This window comes from Heliangelus exortis, chromosome 8 (genome assembly GCF_036169615.1).
Source record: "Heliangelus exortis chromosome 8, bHelExo1.hap1, whole genome shotgun sequence".
Classification (NCBI taxonomy): Eukaryota; Metazoa; Chordata; class Aves; order Apodiformes; family Trochilidae; genus Heliangelus; species Heliangelus exortis.
Genome location: NC_092429.1, coordinates 26,895,789 through 26,915,503, shown reverse-complemented (window position 1 = coordinate 26,915,503; position 19,715 = coordinate 26,895,789). Strand labels below are relative to the sequence as shown.

The 19,715-nt window shown below is 35.7% G+C and overlaps 2 protein-coding genes across 5 annotated transcripts in view; one reads left to right on the top strand and one right to left on the bottom strand.

The window, feature by feature from the left end:
- The window catches only part of RALGPS2 (Ral GEF with PH domain and SH3 binding motif 2), an 87,368-nt gene that overhangs the window by 27,879 nt on the left and 39,774 nt on the right, over positions 1 to 19,715 (bottom strand). The gene's annotated exons all lie outside the window — the stretch shown is intronic.
- Positions 1,114 to 18,682, top strand: ANGPTL1 (angiopoietin like 1). Its single transcript, XM_071751164.1, has 5 exons — positions 1,114 to 1,501; positions 7,842 to 8,691; positions 13,410 to 13,603; positions 15,166 to 15,436; positions 16,514 to 18,682. The coding sequence occupies exons 2-5, from the start codon at positions 7,866 to 7,868 to the stop codon at positions 16,699 to 16,701; spliced, it is 1,479 nt and encodes a 492-aa protein (XP_071607265.1). The 5' UTR covers positions 1,114 to 1,501; positions 7,842 to 7,865; the 3' UTR covers positions 16,702 to 18,682.

Here is a 19,715-nt window from a genome sequence, read left to right as displayed (position 1 = left end):
TTCATTAAAAGATAGAAAAGATAATCAGCAACATCAGATAGCACAACATAAATGTTACTATGTAGACTGCATAAGCTATCCTGAGCCTAATTCTGCTAAGTAATGTCCAAATAGGCCTTAAAAATCCCAAACCTACTCCGTCTTCCACAGAAAGTAAATCATGCTTACTAACTGTAATTAAGAACAGATTATGAACAGGCACCTGCAATATTCTGTGCACTTTGTAAACAAATGTATTTGTAGAGTTATCTTGCTGAATGACTTGCTCTGTTAAGCACTTTCTTCTTTTAGCAAAATCAAGAACTCTTCTGTAGAGATCTGTTCTCTGCACTATAAATTTCTATAAAGATGAAATTATTTTTGAAAGCACAGTTAATTCTCTTCCAAATATAACTGATACATCCTTTGTGAAGAAACCAATGAAATCAATGAAGGCAAACAGGATGCACTTAAGTGCTGGCTCACAACTGACAGAAATTAAACTAGGATTCTGCATCCTTCACAGAAAATAATCTGTGACCTTTGCTACTTCTAACACCAGTAAAATCTTATCAAATATTCTGATACCTACCCAAAACCATCACACACACACACACACACACACACACACACACACACACACACACACACACACACACACAGTTTTAACATGTTCCACATGTATTGGAGACTTCATGCATTTAACAACTGGAACTGTTTCTTATTAAGGGAATGTAAAGAATTGAATGTGACATTCTGCTGAACATTCTTCTAGACTATAAATGGTTCATTTTTCCTGTTGTATCCAGTCAGGCTGCCCCTTTTATTTCCAGCAACACAAATAGAGTTTTATCAGCCTGAAAGAATCTTTCTTCTAAATGAAGCCCACTACTGTAATAACTTGAAAGGCATCTTTAGGCAGCATAGTAAAAATGTTTGATTTGTAATTGCCCGCTGAACTCTTGCACAGTCTGTTGCCATATGGTACCTCCCTTCTACTGGCAAACAATCTTTCCTTGTTCATAACTTCTCAGCCTCCCTACCCCCTCCTTTTCTGGAGGGTACGGAGAGGAAATCCGAAGGCGGAGTTTCTCCTGCTCTGTGTGTTTGCAGTGACATCATAGGTGGGCTGAATGTCTCAGCCCAGTGTGTGTTTGTTTAAAAAAAAACCGTCTAGAAGTATGGAATCTGGGTCAGCTGTAGCTGGTTAGTGTACTTCTGCATATGAGAATAAAACACTGCAGTCCCCAAAAGCATTAATTTCTGTCTTCTGGAATAAAACATACTGGAACTTTCCATACACACTGCCCTCCTTGACCCCCCCTCAATGATCAGTTATCGTACAAAGATCCTCAACTCTTCCACACAGCTTGGATCTAGCAGAGAAAAGGCAAAAGCAGCTTTTGACTCCAACTGAAGATTAACAATCAACAGCATCGGGTAGGAAAGCAAGAAAAAGCCATCTGGCCTCTGGATTTTCATCTACCACAGAAGAAAAACAGCCCGAAGATTTTTTTTCTGGGTAAGTTTTAAAGTTGCCTAACTTGTAAGACTAATTTTGAAATATATGTGACTTCTATCTACATGTGCCATCCATATACAATTGCCAATAGACAAATCTCTCTTGACAGAGAAAATTTTGACAACAAAAATATAAACCTCACTTCTGTGGCATTTGGTAGCCTTTGGAAACTTGGGAAGAATTAAAAAGGACTGCACTACAGCAGAGCCTAGCTCATTCCAGTTATAAGGATGAACAAATTTTAGTTGTAAATCCTTCATAAATTGTTAGATACAGTTACAGAAAATTAATGCAACCTGACTATTTGCTAAGCATGTAATTGGAGTATTCTGAACATATTACTGTGAAGTTCTGATGTTACCAACAAGTGAAATCCAAAAATCCTACTGATTTCAGGGCTGCTGGATTTCACCCAACACCAGAGCATAAACCTGATAAAAACAAGTAAGATAAACTAGAACTAGAAAATGGAAAATAAAACCACTGTGAAAAATCCCAAGTAAATCAATGCATATCTGTAAGCAGCACTGCATACTGTTTCAATGAAAGTTTAATTTATGGTACTTTTAAGCAGTAGAAGTAGCCTAAGTACAACCAACCAAGAAACCCGAATCATACATTGATTCAGAATTTAACTTTATAGCACAAATGACTGTGCAGCTGAAAATCCAAAGATGTTGCTGCAACACCTTTAACTATTTGGGGAAGTTCATTATACCCAAATGGAGCAGCAGTTTGTTTCTAAATAAAGTTAGATTTCATAAACATGAAATACAAAACTATTAAGCAGAAAATGGAGGTTTTTTCAGTCACTTCGGGGGGGGGGGAAGGGAATGGATGCAGTTTCAAGTCAAGGATTAATAAAGTAAAGCTGTTTACAAATGGAAGATGAAAACATAGATAAAAACAAAAAAAGAACTGCTAATAGCTAATTTTCTACTTTTTGTCTCCTTTTGTCTCTCAACATGGAAATTAAAATACTGCAAATAATACCGAACAATGGAAAAGAATTTAGGTAGTGTATTTGTATTAAAAAATGCTCAGAAATCTGACACATTATGAGAACAAAGAGGGTGATGCTAAAAAAGAGAAAGTATTACAGAAAGCTAAACTCAAGTTTAGTAGCTACCGGAGGAAAACGAGTCTGAAACAGTCTCAACAAACAAGAAAGATGGATCCTTTACAAGTTCTTGAGCACTTTTTCCTACTATCTTTTTGTGCTTCTTTACATTTTAAATAGAACATAAACAAAACCAACAAAACCCATTTGAAGCATACATGGTGTGCTTAGGACACCAATCTCCATTCAATTATGATTAGCTAAGGTTTTGATTTAAGCTGCTACAACAATTTCTCAATCTTTTACAAATGAAAACTGCTCAGTCAATAATTTTAAAGCAATAAAATAGCTACATGCGAGGTTTTAACTCTCTCTTTTGCTGTCTTCCAGCTTTTAAGTTCAAATTTCAAAAGGCTTCTTTTAAACAATGCAGTACTAGGATTATGCAAAATATGTCATTTAACTTTTTACAAGAATTCACTTCAATGAGTGGAAATTCTGAATCTTTACAATTTTGCCAGCATATACTTAGCTTTACAAGGCTTTCATTATTCTTTTAATGTGCTCAGTTTGTTATCCATAACATGCCCTATTAGTCTGGTCCTTAAAATTTATAGGGCAGTCAAAGACATGAAACTTCCAATAGCAAATATTGCTAGATGTTTCCTGTCTTTTTACCTGTTTTACAGGGAATTCTGGAGTCCCTAAATAACACATTCCAAAATGCAAAATGCTGCACTCCATTGTACCTGCCTGTTCATGTGGTGCAAACACACACAATGGCTGCAAACAACTACAAAGGAACCTTCACCAAAAAAATTTCACAAAAACCCCTGGAAATTTATGAAAGTGGTAATTCTGAAAATAATTATTTATAGAATATCTAATATAACAAAATCCATAAATTTCTTCTGCAGAGAATTTCAACTAGTCTAGAATTTTAGATTTTTAGATTAGCTTTTCTAAAAGGAATCAAATTCCAGTAATCTCAGAGAAGCAGAACTCTGATTCAATACATCACATATATGACTAACAAAGACCAAGAACATAATATTCCTGGATACCAGTCAATACAATTGAAAGTAACTCTTATTTCAGCAAAGGCAGAGTACTGGAAAAGCACTTGTTTATATAGGCAAAAGTAACATACAGAAGTACACAGATACATCAAAAATCCATGTGAACATTTCTTTTTTAATATGAGTGTTTCCCTCACAGCAGTATTACTTCTAATGTTATGAACCCAGTTTTAAGCCAACATCCCTCCTTACACACAGTCCCTCAAAAAAATCATTACCACTTATTCTGATAGGAGACTACAGATTTTTTTTACTAATATCAGCTGCTCAGACAAAGCTTAACAGAAAACAAAGTAAGTGTAACATCAATAACAGAGATTTCAAATCAGTTGACATGATGTTAAGAGACTCTTTATTCTCAGTATTATCATTTAGTTAAAAAAAAAAAATCTGTTTATTTTCCTGGTTTACATATTTATAAAGACAGGTTTATAAGAGCAGGCACCACTTTTATTTATTATTTAACCATATTTTTTTAACGATAGTTTGAATAAAGATACATATTGGTACTGAACTTTCCATAAAAACTTTCCATAAAAAGGGAATGCCTGTATTCACATTTACCTGCAACACTTCCCTTACATTCATTTTTAACAACCTATTTTGCCCAACGAGAAGCAGCCTTCATCAGCTCTGATAAAAGAACAGATTCTGATTTGTGTTTCCAGATTCTACATCCTGCTATCCCAGTCAGAGCAATACAACCAAGAACAATAGCCAGCTGTATAGAAAGTTTAAAAATGCCAGGCAAACCAGATTCCTCATCCCTGCAACACTAATATTTTAACAGATACAATATTTTTAGGGGTAACAATGGTATTATAGTAGTTTCTCATTCAAATACTAGTAATAGTATTTATTTTGCTATTTTAAGCTGGAATTTTGTTCCTTTAGATGCTCTGAAAACACAAAGACTGATTTTGGGAGAAAGGTTGGGGGTTTTTTGTTTGTTTTGTTGTTTGGCTTTTTTGAGGTTGGAATTTTTTGTTTGTGGAGTGTCGTTTTGGGGGGGTGTTGTGGTTTTTTTTTTTGGTTGGTTTGGTTTTTTAGTTTTTTGTTGTTGCTTGTTCAGTTTTTTTGCCCACATAAAGAATCAGTCTGGAGAAGGAAAGAGACCAGAAAAGGAATGGCATTCAGTGTAAAATGTATTGGAAGTCCTACCCACAGCACTGAGTATTTCTGACAAGATGATGATGAAATTTGGGTTGTTATGAATAGCTGCACATTTTTTCCTGCAAAAGCAAGAAAATGTCAGCATGCCAAAAGATATGGAATGCCACTCCTACAGAAATCTAAGACCTAAATCTGTGTGACACAGAAAAATGACAGAACCGAGTAAAAAATGACAGTCTGTTCCAATTAAAAACCCACAGCAGTTCAGATAGAGTTAAATAAGATTTTAAAGCAATAGTTCCTGCAATCACAATCACACTTATCTTTTAAGGTCTGCATTTAGGTATTTCAGCTACTCCAGACTTGCAGGAATGTTTAAGACTCTGGCTCAGTCTAAACTGATCCCTGAGTCTCAACCCCTTTCTCGTTAACAGTTAATGACATTACCCAAACACTGAAACCTGGGAATCTATGACTAATATCTCTGATTAAAAAAGCCTTTACAAAAACTATTTTAAAAACCCTATTTCCCAAATCTAATATTTGTCACTTCTAGATCTTACATAATGGGCTATCATTCCGTGATATTTTGGATAAACAGTTTCTATTTTTTTAAGCAGCTTGCCCAGAATATCAGGAAATTTCTGAAACAGTATTTTCCTTTCCATCTAAGCTGATTAAAACTCCAGGCAAATATCTTACTCAGAACCTATTCTTGTCTAACAAGTTAGGCATTAAACTGCTCAAACACGATGTTTAATTTTTTCAACATCAAAGTTTCCATGGAAGTTTTCCTACCATTCTCAGGAGGAACTGATCCAAGCTAATCTGTATTTCTCAGTTTAATACAAGAGATTTAAATTATTTCAAAGTTTTAGGACACTATCTTATGCAGCTGCTGCAGTTGGTTATGCTATGTTATAGCATTTACTTAATTTCATGGTCTGACTGTGCTCATATAGGCACAAAACTCCTCTTTAATGCCTAAGCATAAATGCTCAAAACTAACATGCATATTAAAAGAAATATGGAAAGCAGACTGCAACAGAATACATGGGCAAAAAGTGGGCTGCATTGGCAAAATGTTTGGCTTTCAAAGACTCATTTAAGTTTTAATCTATTTCAGGGGGAAAATGTACTGCTGGGGGAAAAAGACCCAGCCATTCGTTATTTAAGTAACTGTATAGGGTCTTTAAAAACTACCAAGAACTAAAGTGTTATTCACCATTTTGAACTATAAAGTAGCTATTATATACTGTGAAAATAGTAACATACTGGACTTGTACTATGGCTTCATCCTTAGCCATATGCCATAAAGTCACTTTCCCTGCATCTGCAAATGCTGAGTGTGAAAAATCGAAAATAATAAAAAAAATAATTTAGATGTCATGAGGTTTCAAACTTCTAACAATTGTTTCAGCTCATGTTTGTCATGCTCAAAACTACACACTGAATTGTTTAGTATGTGTTTGCCATGATTCATGTGTAAATTTAACCTACTGAATTTCCAACTCTGAGCACTGTTCAAACAATTAAAAGTCTGAATGTCTGAACTTAAAGGAAAATACACAATTAGCTCTGGAGAAAAGTGATACTTTCCCCTAGTTTTTTGTTTAAAATAAACAGCAGAAGTTACTCTTTCAGCAGAGAAACATTAACAAAAACCTTATAATGAAGTTCTGTTTTTGGAAAAAACCTCCCACATTTACTACTAGACTCTAAAATATTTATTACTAAAAATTAGCAATGAAACATACAGAAATATATTTTAAAATATTCTCAATAAACTTCTCAATAAACATTCTCAATCTTTTATGTATACCCTCTATTTATGTAAGGTAAGAAATATATTTGCTAAAAAAGTATTTGCTAAAACCAAGTGTTTTGTTGCCCTCCCAGAAGCAGGGCTTGCAGTGCACCTGCCAGGTTTTTTTTAAGCAGGAGTGGAACATTTATCAAGATTCATGGATATAATTCCTGACTGCATGTACAGCACAGTTGGATATTTGCAACCAGTGCTCTCAGTGACACCAAAAAATTACATATGGGGACTGAGCAGACATGATTTTCAGCAATAGTATTAAATCCTGTAACAGAACAGGGAGAAGTAACTCATCTTTTTAAAATGTGAATATCAAGTGAGCAGCTCTGGTCTGCTTCTCCTCGAGGGTGACTCTTTCAGGATTGCCCAGTGCACTTAAACTTGATCTTGGCAGGAACAGCATGAAGATTTTTAACCTTCTCTGGTTTTATTTATCTTCTTAACTATACAATGTCCACTGTACAACAACCCCTCATAGCACTCTGGAAAGGAAAGCCAGATGAGCAGCTGAAAGGGGGGACACTTATCTTCTGACAAAGCAAATAAAACATCAAAATGAAGGGGGTTTTTCCCCTTGATTTTAGTGCTACCTTTATCATCTAAAGTATTTTAAAATAAAGTTGAAGAAAAACTATCCCCCAAAACATTCTTGGACGTTTATCACTGCATTTAAATTCTTTACATGAAGGTGTTAAAAATTGAATTAAACACTTCACTACATTATGCTAATATTTTAACACTGATGTCAAAAAATTGTTAGGTATGTCTATATTTTTCAAGTCTACTGTATCTGTGTTTATATACATTTGAAAAATGCATGTTTGTATATATTTATACAGTATTTAATGAATTATACATACATAAAACTAAAAGACAGCTGGAAAATTCCAAAATTCCCAATTTCCAAACTTCCAAGCTCTCTGTATGTTCTATAACCTTGCAAATTTAATAGCAGTAAGTACACATCTAAGCAGTCAAATTTATAATGAAAGTGTAACACATAATCTAAGCAGAACACAGTTTCTGAAAGTTTGTCTATTGCAACAACTTCTTTACTAAACCCAAAACCTAAATTTTACGGTTTGCTACTGAAAATAGAAAGCTATTCTCCAAAGCTGATCTAATGGAATCTAATTCCAAGTAAGAGATTCCAATGACTTGTTTCTACCTAGACATGGAAAAGCCATCAGTTTAAGCAGTTTAAGGTGTACAGAAGCCTTAGTTATGGCTTTAATTCACTTATTTAATATTTTCTCTGTTCAACAGTCCCTTCAGCTTACTCGCTTCAAAATGAAGATATTGAAATGGACTTTGGGTGTACTGTTGTTCCTGCTGTTGTCTATTGGGCGTTGTACAGAGCAATCTACACCTAACAGAACATCCCAGAGGAGGTACCCTCGTTCTGCAGACAGTGGAGAAGATGGGAAGAAATGCAGTTACACGTTCTTGGTCCCGGAACAAAAAATCACAGGGCCAATTTGTGTGAATACCAATGGCCCAGGTACTGGGAACAGAAAAGACGAAGTCACAAGAATGGACATAGAGAACCTGAAGGATGTCCTGTCCAAGCAAAAGAGGGAGATTGATATTTTGCAATTGGTAGTGGATGTGGATGGAAACATTGTGAATGAAGTAAAATTATTGAGGAAAGAAAGTCGGAACATGAACTCTCGGGTCACCCAACTCTACATGCAGCTCTTGCATGAGATCATTCGGAAGCGTGATAACTCCCTTGAGCTTTCCCAACTGGAGAACAAGGTCCTCAATGTTACAACAGAAATGCTGAAGATGGCAACAAAATACAAGGAGCTGGAAGCAAAATACGCAGCACTCACTGACCTTGTAAATAATCAGTCTGTGACTATCTCACTGCTGGAAGAGCAGTGCTTGAGGATCTTCTCACGACAGGACACCCATGGGTCTCCACCTCTTGTCCAAGTTGTGCCCCAGCACATTCCTAACAGCCAGCCATACACACCCATCCTTCTGGGGGGTAATGAGATACAGAGAGACCCAGGTTACCCCAGAGACAGAGATGTAAGGCCACCACCTGATCCAGCTACTTCTCCTACAAAGAGTCCTTTCAGAGTACCACCACTGGCTTTAATTAATGAGGGTGAGTTACCTATCACTATTTATCTAACCAGAGATTTCTGTTTCAGAGGGATACTGTCCTGCCTATAGACATAGAACAAAGAATTCAACGAATCTAGTACAACCCTTTGCTCCTCATTCTGACTCTCCTCACCCCCAGCCCCAGAGAAGGCTTTAGTTTTCTAAATAGTTGAATTTTTAAGACGAATTTGTTGAAGTAGCTGATACTCAGAAATTCAATCTGAAGAATTTATGCCTTTGAGTCACCAAATACATGGGTTTCTGTCTCCAGCTGGGTTTTGAGTCATGGGAATATAAATTTACTATTAGCATATACTTTCTATCATTTAGCTCTGCTTCTATGAAGATGCCTAACAGCTACATGCTACAATAGTACTAATCACCAGTAAGGGTGAACATGAGAAGCTAACTTATCCCAAATAAAGGAATTAAGTAGTTGTCCTTTATACTTACACATATTCATCTGCCAGAGGAATTTCACTGTTCCTATTCTGAGCTGATTTAAAATGAACCTCTATATCCATCATCAAAGTTGTTTAATAAGTCTCTAAGTGTCTGGTTGAAATACTCAAAAGAGTAAGGTAAGTCTGACAGATAACTGACTCAAGGCTGGAAGCAATTACATGGAAATTTAGAATGAGTAACTACGTTCCCCAAAATCTGATGTCAGTAGGGGATGGCAAGTTCAAGTAATACCTTAAATATTATGAAAATACATTCAGAAGTCTATCACATCCTCATGTGTTACATTCTTCATGTCATTAGATAAATTCATTTATCAGTAGAAACAAAACTAGTGCCAAGAAAATTAGCTACTTCTAGCTGCCTAGTATTCCATCATGATTCTTACCCTATTGAAATTTTGACAGAATTGCAATTAAAAAAAAAAAATTCAGAAAAACAGGGGTTTTGCAGACATCAATTCAAGCACTTGCACTTGGTGTCTGTTAGCCTGCACAGCAAAAGGATTTGGTTTAGTTGCTTTGGGTTGGGGTTTTTTTTTTGGATTCTAGGTTGCTTTTTTTTTTTTTTTAAACTTTCAAATTGCCTATAGTAACAGCTGGAAGTTCAATGTGGTTTCTAAGCAAAAGACCAACATTTATTTGTGACTATTCCTCAGTATTACAGACAAATTGCTGCTCACGTAAAGAGCAACTATTTTTATTCAGGGTCTGCAGAAAATTCAGGCACGAGCCCAAGATAAAATGCCAGATGTCACAAGAATTTAAATCACACCTCATGACACAAAGGAAACAGCCAATATAAAAGCATTACATTAATGTCTGGTCAAGACTGCAAAAGTATAACTCAAATGGCAACTTCCTGCTTCCCAGAAAACCCATGCTTCAAGCTTTTGTCATAAAAGCATATTTATCTCCCTAAATCTACACCTGCTGTACATACAAAATGAAGCAACAGCACAATATTTTCCTCTAAAACATATACCATGGTTTTCACTACCCTATTTACCCCTGAAAGTTTGAAGGCTAGATCCATTTTTTCCAATGGAACACAAAAAAATCCTAGGAAATTTATTTTACCATTATTCAATTTCTTGTATTTAATATTAGATTCTTGAAGTTTAAGGGCTTAATTGAGGGTTGAGAATTGCTACAGCTGGTAGAGTGTCAGTCATTTAAAACAAATAAGTGTGACACAATGCCAAACTGTCCCTGATTTTTTAAATTAAGAGAAGCATATTTAATGGTCCCTAGAACCAAAACTGGCCATATCATAGAAAAGTGGACTTCACAGCTAAAAGATGATGACTATTTGTAATGTATGAGTATGTCAAAACAGACCAATGAAAACCAAACAGTCCTATTTAAAAGTAGGCCAAAGACAGAATAAAGAATTGGACAAGCAAGAGAATTTGAACACAGCACTTAACAGAAGGGTCAGCGTGCATCTTAATATTGTGGGTGGAGTGTCAAATTCAGAATATATGGGGAATAGAAAGATGAGTTTGTATTTTCTGAAATTTAAATTTTTTCTAAATAATATTCCTGTGAATTACAATTTTCATGGTTATTTCAGTTCTTGGAATAATTACCAGTATCCCCAAATTTTGCTGCTAGTATTTAGCAAAAAAAAGTAGCTTCAGGTACAAAAAGTACTTGAAAATTACACATACAAATCCATACCTCACCCCGGTGCTAATACTTCACAGCCCACAATGTAACTTCTTAATATATGCCCAACTTTTAGTATTTTCCTCTACTATTGTCCAAAAAATGATCAATATGAAGCTAACACAAGCAACAGCTCCTATATCACGCCCTCAAGATAACATTTGGCACCTGAAAATGGGATTCAGCCATCATCTTACTACAATTCCAACATAATATTTAATCATTTTTTTTCTCTACTACATCTATTTTACGACTGAATACGATCTGTACTAAATCACACATTTAAAATAGTTTTAGAACTGAAATATTAAGATATCACCTTCTCAGAGTATTTCTAACTTACCTAATTGTGTCAGCAAATTAGTGTTAAGACTTAAAGACTGGATATGCATGAGATACTTAAGAGGCCTTGCATAGACAAAAAGATCGTAAAGATTTGTTTTTTTCTCTAGCCAGAGCCTTCCCTAACACCAGCATTATGGAGAATCTTATACTATTTCACAAATGTTAGCATTTCCAAGAAATGAATCAGGTTTTGTACTGGGAACTTAAAATAATTAACACAACAAAAAACTTAGTTCTCAAAGATCTAAGGCCATGCACCAAAAGCTATAGGATTTGTTGGATTTCCTTAAACTAAGAGCTGAAGTGTTACCTCTACTCTAACATGAACTTACGATAAGCCCGGAGAGAAATCTGAACATCAGAGAACAGATAAGTTACGTCCAGTGACTTTAATGCCTTCTGAATTTTAGAAGTAATATAAGTGCAGACCAGTAGAACTCTTGTCTGTCTTTAAAACTACTTAAAATCACCCACCCTACTTGGGTCTCTCAAAGAAAATGTGTCCTCTGTTCATCCTCAAGTAGATATCATACGAAACAGAACACAGCAGATCCAAGTTATTCTTAATATTCAATTAACATTAAAAAAAAGGCTTGTCTGTTTACACTTTTTCTAATAGAGTAATTGTTTTACCATTATACTTCTAAACCAACCTCCCCGTTCAAATACACAGAGCCCAAATTTAGACAGTTGAAGGAAAGGGAATGAGACTCAGTTCAGCCCAGGCACAATTACCTGAACCATCTGTACCATCTATGTGGAAATTTGAATTGTGAACAAAAGAAAAAGCACTCATATACCAAATTTTTTCCTAATCTACTGTTGCATGCACTACAAAGACAATGAAAACATCAAACAGTGACAGTATAGAATGCAGCAGTACTGACAACTATCATTTAATGTCTGCAGTACTCTTGGTAGCCCTATCATAGCCAGGAAGCTCCCAAGTAGTGAAATGCCATCTGGATTTCTTGCTAATTACACACTTATCCAAATGTCAACAAGTACTTTAGAATGAACAAAACAAAAAACTAAACAACACCCCAAAAATTAAAAAAAAAAAAAGTGATTTTCAACTTCCTTTAGTTACACAACTTCAATCTGGTCACACTTCCACTCAACCTCTACATTTGCATTAAAAAAGAACCTCAGCCACTGTCTTCTGTGCTTCTCTGCACATCAGCTTCTTCTGTGACTGATACATTTTCTTTGAACTTCCAAGCAGATTTGATAAAATGAGCCTTCTGAAATAAGAGGAGACCTGAAGGTAATTAACTTTCATATTTACTGAAAAAAAGTTTTCAAATACATTTAAGGTATTTGCCACTAACTCTCCATCAGAATGCATCCAGCTTTTTTTGAGTATCTAACCTGTCTACTTCTAAATTAACTGAAATAATGACACATCAACATAATTTTCCAAATAGTATAAAATAATATTACTAAAAACAGAAAGACAAAATAGGCAAAGCTCTTAATGATACATAAGCTCCATGCCTCCTACAGAATAATCAGGTTGTCTTCTAGAAGTACCATTTGTAAAACCACTGTTCACATGGTCTACAACAGAGCTTTCAAGCAGCACCATCAACAGCATCTTTGTAGCACCACAGCCATGAAATTGTCCTTCTATCTGCTTAAAAGTCCTTGTCTACTGTATGCATATTTTCTGCATCAGTTACCAGCTACATGTATCACAAAAGGATGATTAATGAAACTTCTTACAGCACAGTAACGTAACTTCTTACAGTACTTCTTACAGCAGCTCTCAAACTATTTCTGTATTAGGTGTGAGAGTGTGCATGTGCTGATTGTTTCTTGGGTTTGCTTTGATTTAAACTTCCCAAGTTTCCACTGTGCACACCAGGACAATGAAGTAAATCTACCTTTTTTAAAAGTGGTAGAGGGGAAAATGGTTAATGAAAATCATAATGGATTTCTTGAATAGCAAAAGTCAAAGTATAAATCTTAGACACATAGATGTCAGTAAAAATTGGGTATTGGTAGCCAAACTCTATAGGTTTAGCAAAATGAAGCTTTTGTTTAAAATACATGAGAGAATATTAACATGTTTATTTATTTACATTAACAATTAATCTAAGACAGTAGCTTTTTACACTGTTTTCCATGGTAGTTTTACCTTAATTGAATTACCGACTTTCCATTACCCTGACAAAATATTCTTGAAAAACATGCACTGCAAAGCCAAACTTGAATGCTTACAGTATTTCTTTTCAAAAAGGTCCATTCAAAGACTGCCAACAAGCCAAGGAAGCTGGGCATTCCAACAGCGGGATTTACATGATCAAACCTGAAAACAGTAATGAGCCGATGCAACTCTGGTGTGAGAACAGCCTGGACCCTGGAGGATGGGCAGTAATTCAGAAGAGGACAGATGGCTCTGTCAACTTCTTCAGGAACTGGGACAGTTACAAGGTAAATTCTGCAATGCAGAAAATAATTTCATTGCCGAGGTCGTGCTATCTGTTGCAGTCAAGATGGTGTGAACATGTCCAGTGCAATTCTTCACTGTGCTGAGTGATAAACAGATGAGCTAGAAACAGATTGCTGAAGTTAGACAGTGAAATTAGTTTTACAAACAAAGATAATTGAAAAGAGTGGTCAACCCTCAGAAGCAAATATATTGGAGTGGGAATGTTCTATTTCACTTGATGTATTACTTTGTAGGAACTGATTTGTCTGAAATAGGCTGTGTTTGTAATGAAATAAGCAATCTCAGCCAGTGGAATTATTTAAGTATATTCATAGATCTGCAGGATCAACTTAAAAACATTCTTAATAATGAACTGAAGAAATAGTTTCTACCTTTAAGTTGGGAATCTGTAGATAAAGGGCTGGTGAAGAGAAACATTCTTGTGTGTCATGATATTATTCACTATCAGCCATAATACATAGCATGACAAATGCTTGCTGCTTCAGAGTAATTTCGTGCTGCACAGGAAATTTGCAAATTGATTTTGTTGATTTTTTTTTTTAAATAAAAATCATGTGATGACTTTATACATACAGGCTTTAAACTAAAGGCTGCACCACTGACAGAGATGTCTCCTATGCCCACATTTCTACTGTTTTTTCCTGAACATTGTGTGGCTGCCCAGCTAAAAAGTTGATGCAAGGGAAGTATTGCAACTGTGGACATAAGCCAGGAGAAAAACATCACTACCATTTTTGGCATCAGCATGATCAACTTAAGTCACTTCTGAAACAGCATCTTGAATTAGCGGCCTGCAGTGTTAATCTGCTGGAGACAGACTTCCCCAGATTCAAAGCAGGCCATCATCTGTAGGTACTGCATAATAAGCAGCATAGGAAACAGTGTAGAAAGCAGGAAGGGTATTAGATTGCTGCTCTGGGTGAGGTACCTACTGCAGCTACAACATCAAGTATTAACAACACAGATTTAACCAAAAACAGGAGACAGCAGACATGAAATACCACTTCACAGCTACTGTGCTGGAAGAAGGATGTCTTAGTATTTCATTTCTCGCAAATCTAGTAAACAGTACGGATTAATTACATGATTCAGTTTGCAATCAAAATCAACATCAGTTTCATTTAAAAGTTATTTACCTTGAAAAGTGAGGCTATTTATCCATAAACACTATTTCTAACCAGGAAATACACGCCCTTTAATTTCATTATTCATACATTCTCATTTATTTCCTTACCCTTGCTAAGAAATATATTGTTTCCCCTTTCTCTCTCCCTTTAACTTAAAAAGAGGAGGAATGCCAGAAAAAAAAAGTAAGTTTTGCCACCTTTACCAATTCTGGTACTATTTCATGTAGCTAGCAGTCCAATTAAATGGCCAAGTGAAGCTGAGTGCAGCATTTAAATCCATAGGTTGTGCAATCATTCAGAAGCCTAAAGGCTTTCCAGCATCCAAGTTCCACTGGTTTATAATAGATCTGGTAAGACGTGTTTGACAAACAAGAAAATCCAAGCTAACATCTGCTTCTGATCCTCTTTTTTTACAGAAAGGCTTTGGAAACATAGATGGAGAGTACTGGCTGGGCCTAGAAAATATTTACATGCTTAGCAATCAGGATAATTACAGACTATTGATTGAGTTAGAGGACTGGAGCAACAAGAAGGTCTATGCAGAGTACAGCAGCTTCCGCCTGGAGCCTGAAAGTGAGTTCTACAGATTGCGCTTGGGAACGTATCAAGGAAACGCGGGCGATTCCATGATATGGCATAATGGAAAGCAATTCACAACACTGGACAGAGACAGGGATATGTATTCAGGTAAGGAAACTAATCTGTATGGAAAGTGAATAGAGTAGGTTCCATTAGTCATAGCCCCTTTTTTAAAAAAAAAGCATTAAATTCTGATAAAACAACTCTACTGAGAGACAGAGTTAAAGAACTGATGTGAGCCAGCACCCTTCAAGCCCCTGCATCATTCAGAAATTGAAATGCACAGGATCACACAATTACTTTGATTGGAAAAGACCTTCAAGATCATTAAGTCACACCATTAACCTAACACTGACATGTCCTTAACTATTCTATCACTCTCACTGGAGGCTCACTTTAGCAAGCTTTGTAATTTGCCCAATTCCTTACCACTTCCATGTGATTTCTTGCAGCCGCAATACTCATCCAGGTGATCTTTCAGGCAAGTGCAGTGGTCACATAATAATCACCATGAATATAAAATCCTCTCACCATCATGAATTTGCGATTTGCAATTGCACACCAGCTTAGCTACATACCAAAACTTAAGAAAACAAGGAAGATCACTTTGTTTTGTTCTCGTTTAAGGACAGCTTCTGTTGATTTTCATGCTTTTCCTCCAGCTTTTCCCTTATAGCCCTAGCATATAATCCTTCAACTACTTTTTCTTAGCTGCCAATAATCATAAAACTGGACAAATAACTATAAAGCTGGACAAATCTCGCAAGCTCTTAAACGAGCCTGTAACAGTAAATACACAAGTCACAAGCAATTCTTTGTGGAACTGTTGCCCTGAGCACTGCTTGGGACTGTATCAACTCACATTGCTTCCACTCAAGTATTTCTAAACAGTACATAATCTGAGTTCTTTGAATGTTAGCTCACAGACAAACACTGCTGACAGTGTAAGAGCTGAGCTCCTTATTTTTCAGTTGTCACACAAAATAACATGTTAATCACCCCCCCTCCAGGCAGTGGTCAGTGTTAGAACTGAATTTCAGCAGAATCAGCAATTAATATGACTATGAGAGGGTGTGAAAGTACTTTGAAATTCCCTCTTAAAGTAAGCCAAAATACAAAAGTGTTGTCTAATCTTCTTTTCTCATCTTGAGGGCTTAACTTCACCTATATCTCTCTCTTCCCCAGGAAACTGTGCTCATTTTCACAAAGGAGGTTGGTGGTACAACGCGTGCGCCCACTCCAACCTTAACGGAGTGTGGTACAGAGGAGGCCACTACAGGAGCAAGTACCAGGATGGAATATTCTGGGCTGAGTACAGGGGAGGTTCCTACTCCTTGAAAACAGTTCAAATGATGATCAGACCCATAGACTGAGGAGGAGAACCCCACAGTGCTCAAATGATCACATGTAAACTTCTCAGTGCTTGAGTTCCAGAAAAATAAAATATTACTTTTTAATCAGTATTTTGCACAATCTGCTCCTGCAAAAAGCAGGTCTACAGTTTTCCTGTCTTCTTTTTTTTTTTTCCTGTTGTGTTCCCCCTTCCTTTTTTTAGAAACCTTTTCTACTGTGACAGAAGGTGTTTTTTTAAACACACATTCACAAAAGCAGATGTTTGTGCTTGCAATGCATATTTATCTTTGTTCAAGTCCAACATACATTATGCATAAAACTCGTAAAAAAACAATCCAGATATATGACAAGACATAAGCTTTTCCATTTAAAAAGCTTATGCTTTTTCAGGTTAGCTCTATCCATCAATGTAGATATGTGAAATGACACTGTCTTTCTTTAACGTGAAAATTGATTCATAATATAACATTTTACTTTAAAATGTTGGTTATTACTTTCAGTTAAAATCTGACTTTACATTAGTGTTTAACATTTACTCCAGGAAGCTACAGAAAAAAAAAGGGAAGGCATTCTAGCTTTGCCAGAAGATAGATTTTTACAACTAATCATTTCAAGATGAAGTGGTGAATTTACCATAAAATATACAATTTCTTAGTGGTGTAGAGAATTCCTCATAATCTGCATATCCTACCTCTGTAAAACACTTAGGCAAAGTGCCCACAACATAAGAAAAGAAAAATAACTGTATGAAATTATTGCTCAACTTAAGAACAATGAAATTGCTTGGTATCTTTTAACTTCCAGCCTCAGTATTCAAGCATTCTAATTAAACAGAAATATTTCTTGATTCTTCGAGCTTCAACAGCAAAGCAAAAGTCCTGATATAAAAAATAAACTTGACACTTGTACACCAATCCCCTGCTCCAATAGGGACTGACCAATGTTCATATACACTAACTTAGAGAAGGACCAGGTCTCTGAATATTAGAGGATTTCCTCCAGCACAGCTTCCTGCTGACACAGTAAAACAAGATTAGAAGTCAGGTCTGAGTGCATTCTCCCTGCCAATCCAAACTTACTGCTCTTATGACAAACATATTTCCCTTCCCCTACAACTTCTTATATTGTCTATATTAAATTTTTTACCTTCCAGACATCAGATTGCCACTGGAATTAATAAGTAAATTAATAAATTAATTTTAAAATAATTTTCCAACCCTTAACAAAAGCCATACAACATACTGCATCAGAACTAGATACTCCCAAAACTGGAAACAATTAAATTTTGGCTGTCAGTACCAGAGTCTCTGAAACTGAAGCCTTCTTCCTAGTATATAAAATTGTGTATATGATTGTACTTAGCCACAGAGCTTAACTAATATCATTTGATATTATACAAAAATTAAATATGCTGTCCTGAACTGTTAACCAATGAGTATTTGTTTCACACCTCATATATTCCTTTGAGATTTTAAGGACCTTTACCCCTATTAAATATAAGAAAGCCTAATAGCTCAAAGAATAATCTAGTATTATTATTAGATTAAATTTGTAGATACCAATTGCTCTAGCAAACCTTGATTTGTAATTGAGAGAACAGAAAATAGCATTCTGCTTTCACAGTGCATCCTCTGGAGTAGATAAAGCTTCATTGATAACATACGACTGCAAGGGCTGGAGATTAAAGCCAAGTTTCAACAATTTTTAATTGGGTTGCTTGGGGAATCAGTCCCAGCATACTCCATTCCCAAATTCCAAGAAATTTGTTCAACCAAGAGATATCCTCTCCCTGAAAGAGATCTTATTTTACCAGAAGAATCTTTTGCCTGCTACAAAACCAGTGTCTGTTTATTCAGTGCAGTCAGTGAAAGGTGTGATTTGCAGAAAGCCCTTAGGAAAATTACAATGCACTCAGCATTTAAATCAAATCTGCCATATTAGACATCTAGAAAGCGAGTCTTGCCCAATTTACAGTTGCAGTATGACATTAATTTCTTTTTTTATAAAATATACCCAGAAAACTCAAGACCGTACAAACAATGCGCTCCAAAAGGAAAGAATAAGATGTCCATTTAAGATTACAAGGATTACATAGGAGTTTCATCTGCTAACAATGCTGCATAGAATAATTCACTATTTTCAAATGCCTGTAACTCTACCAGTTTTTAGCTTATGGGTTGAATTTTTTAAGCAGGGTAATTGTTCTTAAAAGTTCCATTTTTTTTTTCTCTCACACCTTTTTTTAGAAAAGCTTTTTCAAAGAGGCTGTAGCACCTCTCAAGCTTATTGCACTGAACAATCAGATGCAGTCTGTATGTGAAGGATCCAGCTTTCACCATTCCTATACTATGAGTCCAAATTCAGCCAATCAGACCTTGAAGTTTAACCAGTACTAAACCTGAAACTCTATTCTCATATATATATATATTACCAAAGTCTACTGCAAGCATTATCACTGTAGAAGATGAATATTCATCAAATTAGTGATGAATAATAATAACCTGTTCAATAACCTGTTTTCAGCTTTCCTGTTTCTGGATATAATTCCTGAAAGACAGCTGTAAGAAATATTTCACAAGCTAGCACTGCTTAGTTGAATAAACTCTTACTTCTCAATATATGGCTAAAATTGTTTCATTATGCAATCTCTAATTAACCAGAACTCCAGGATAAGACTCCCTTTGGGAATGGGTTTTTATTGTGAGGTGAACATCACATATACAGCTCCCATTGGTTTTGGCTACTTTAGTTGGCCAGATGATGCAACAGTGATCCCACATCATGTAATGAGGAAATAATGAACATTTTTCTTATGTTGCAGAGCTTTTAGCACTCACAGGTAAGTTAGAGAGTCCACAGTGATGATGTGCTGCTCCCACTTGGATTTCTAGAACTCTGGAATCATATCACACTTACTGCTGCAAGGAACTGAAATATTTTCATTTTTTCTGCATTTTTAAAGGTCAGTCTATCACGTCCACAGTGAGTACGATGTGTTAATAAGAAAACACTCTGTACTTCTGTGGCTGCAGTC

What these genes read in the sequence shown, in the direction of transcription:
- ANGPTL1 (XM_071751164.1), top strand. Translation starts at nt 7,866, where the DNA reads ATGAAGATATTGAAATGGACTTTGGGTGTACTGTTGTTCCTGCTGTTG. An exon ending in ACTGGCTTTAATTAATGAGG is followed by an intron (nt 8,692 to 13,409) that starts GTGAGTTACCTA and finishes CTTTTCAAAAAG; the next exon opens with GTCCATTCAAAGACTGCCAA. An exon ending in GGAACTGGGACAGTTACAAG is followed by an intron (nt 13,604 to 15,165) that starts GTAAATTCTGCA and finishes CTTTTTTTACAG; the next exon opens with AAAGGCTTTGGAAACATAGA.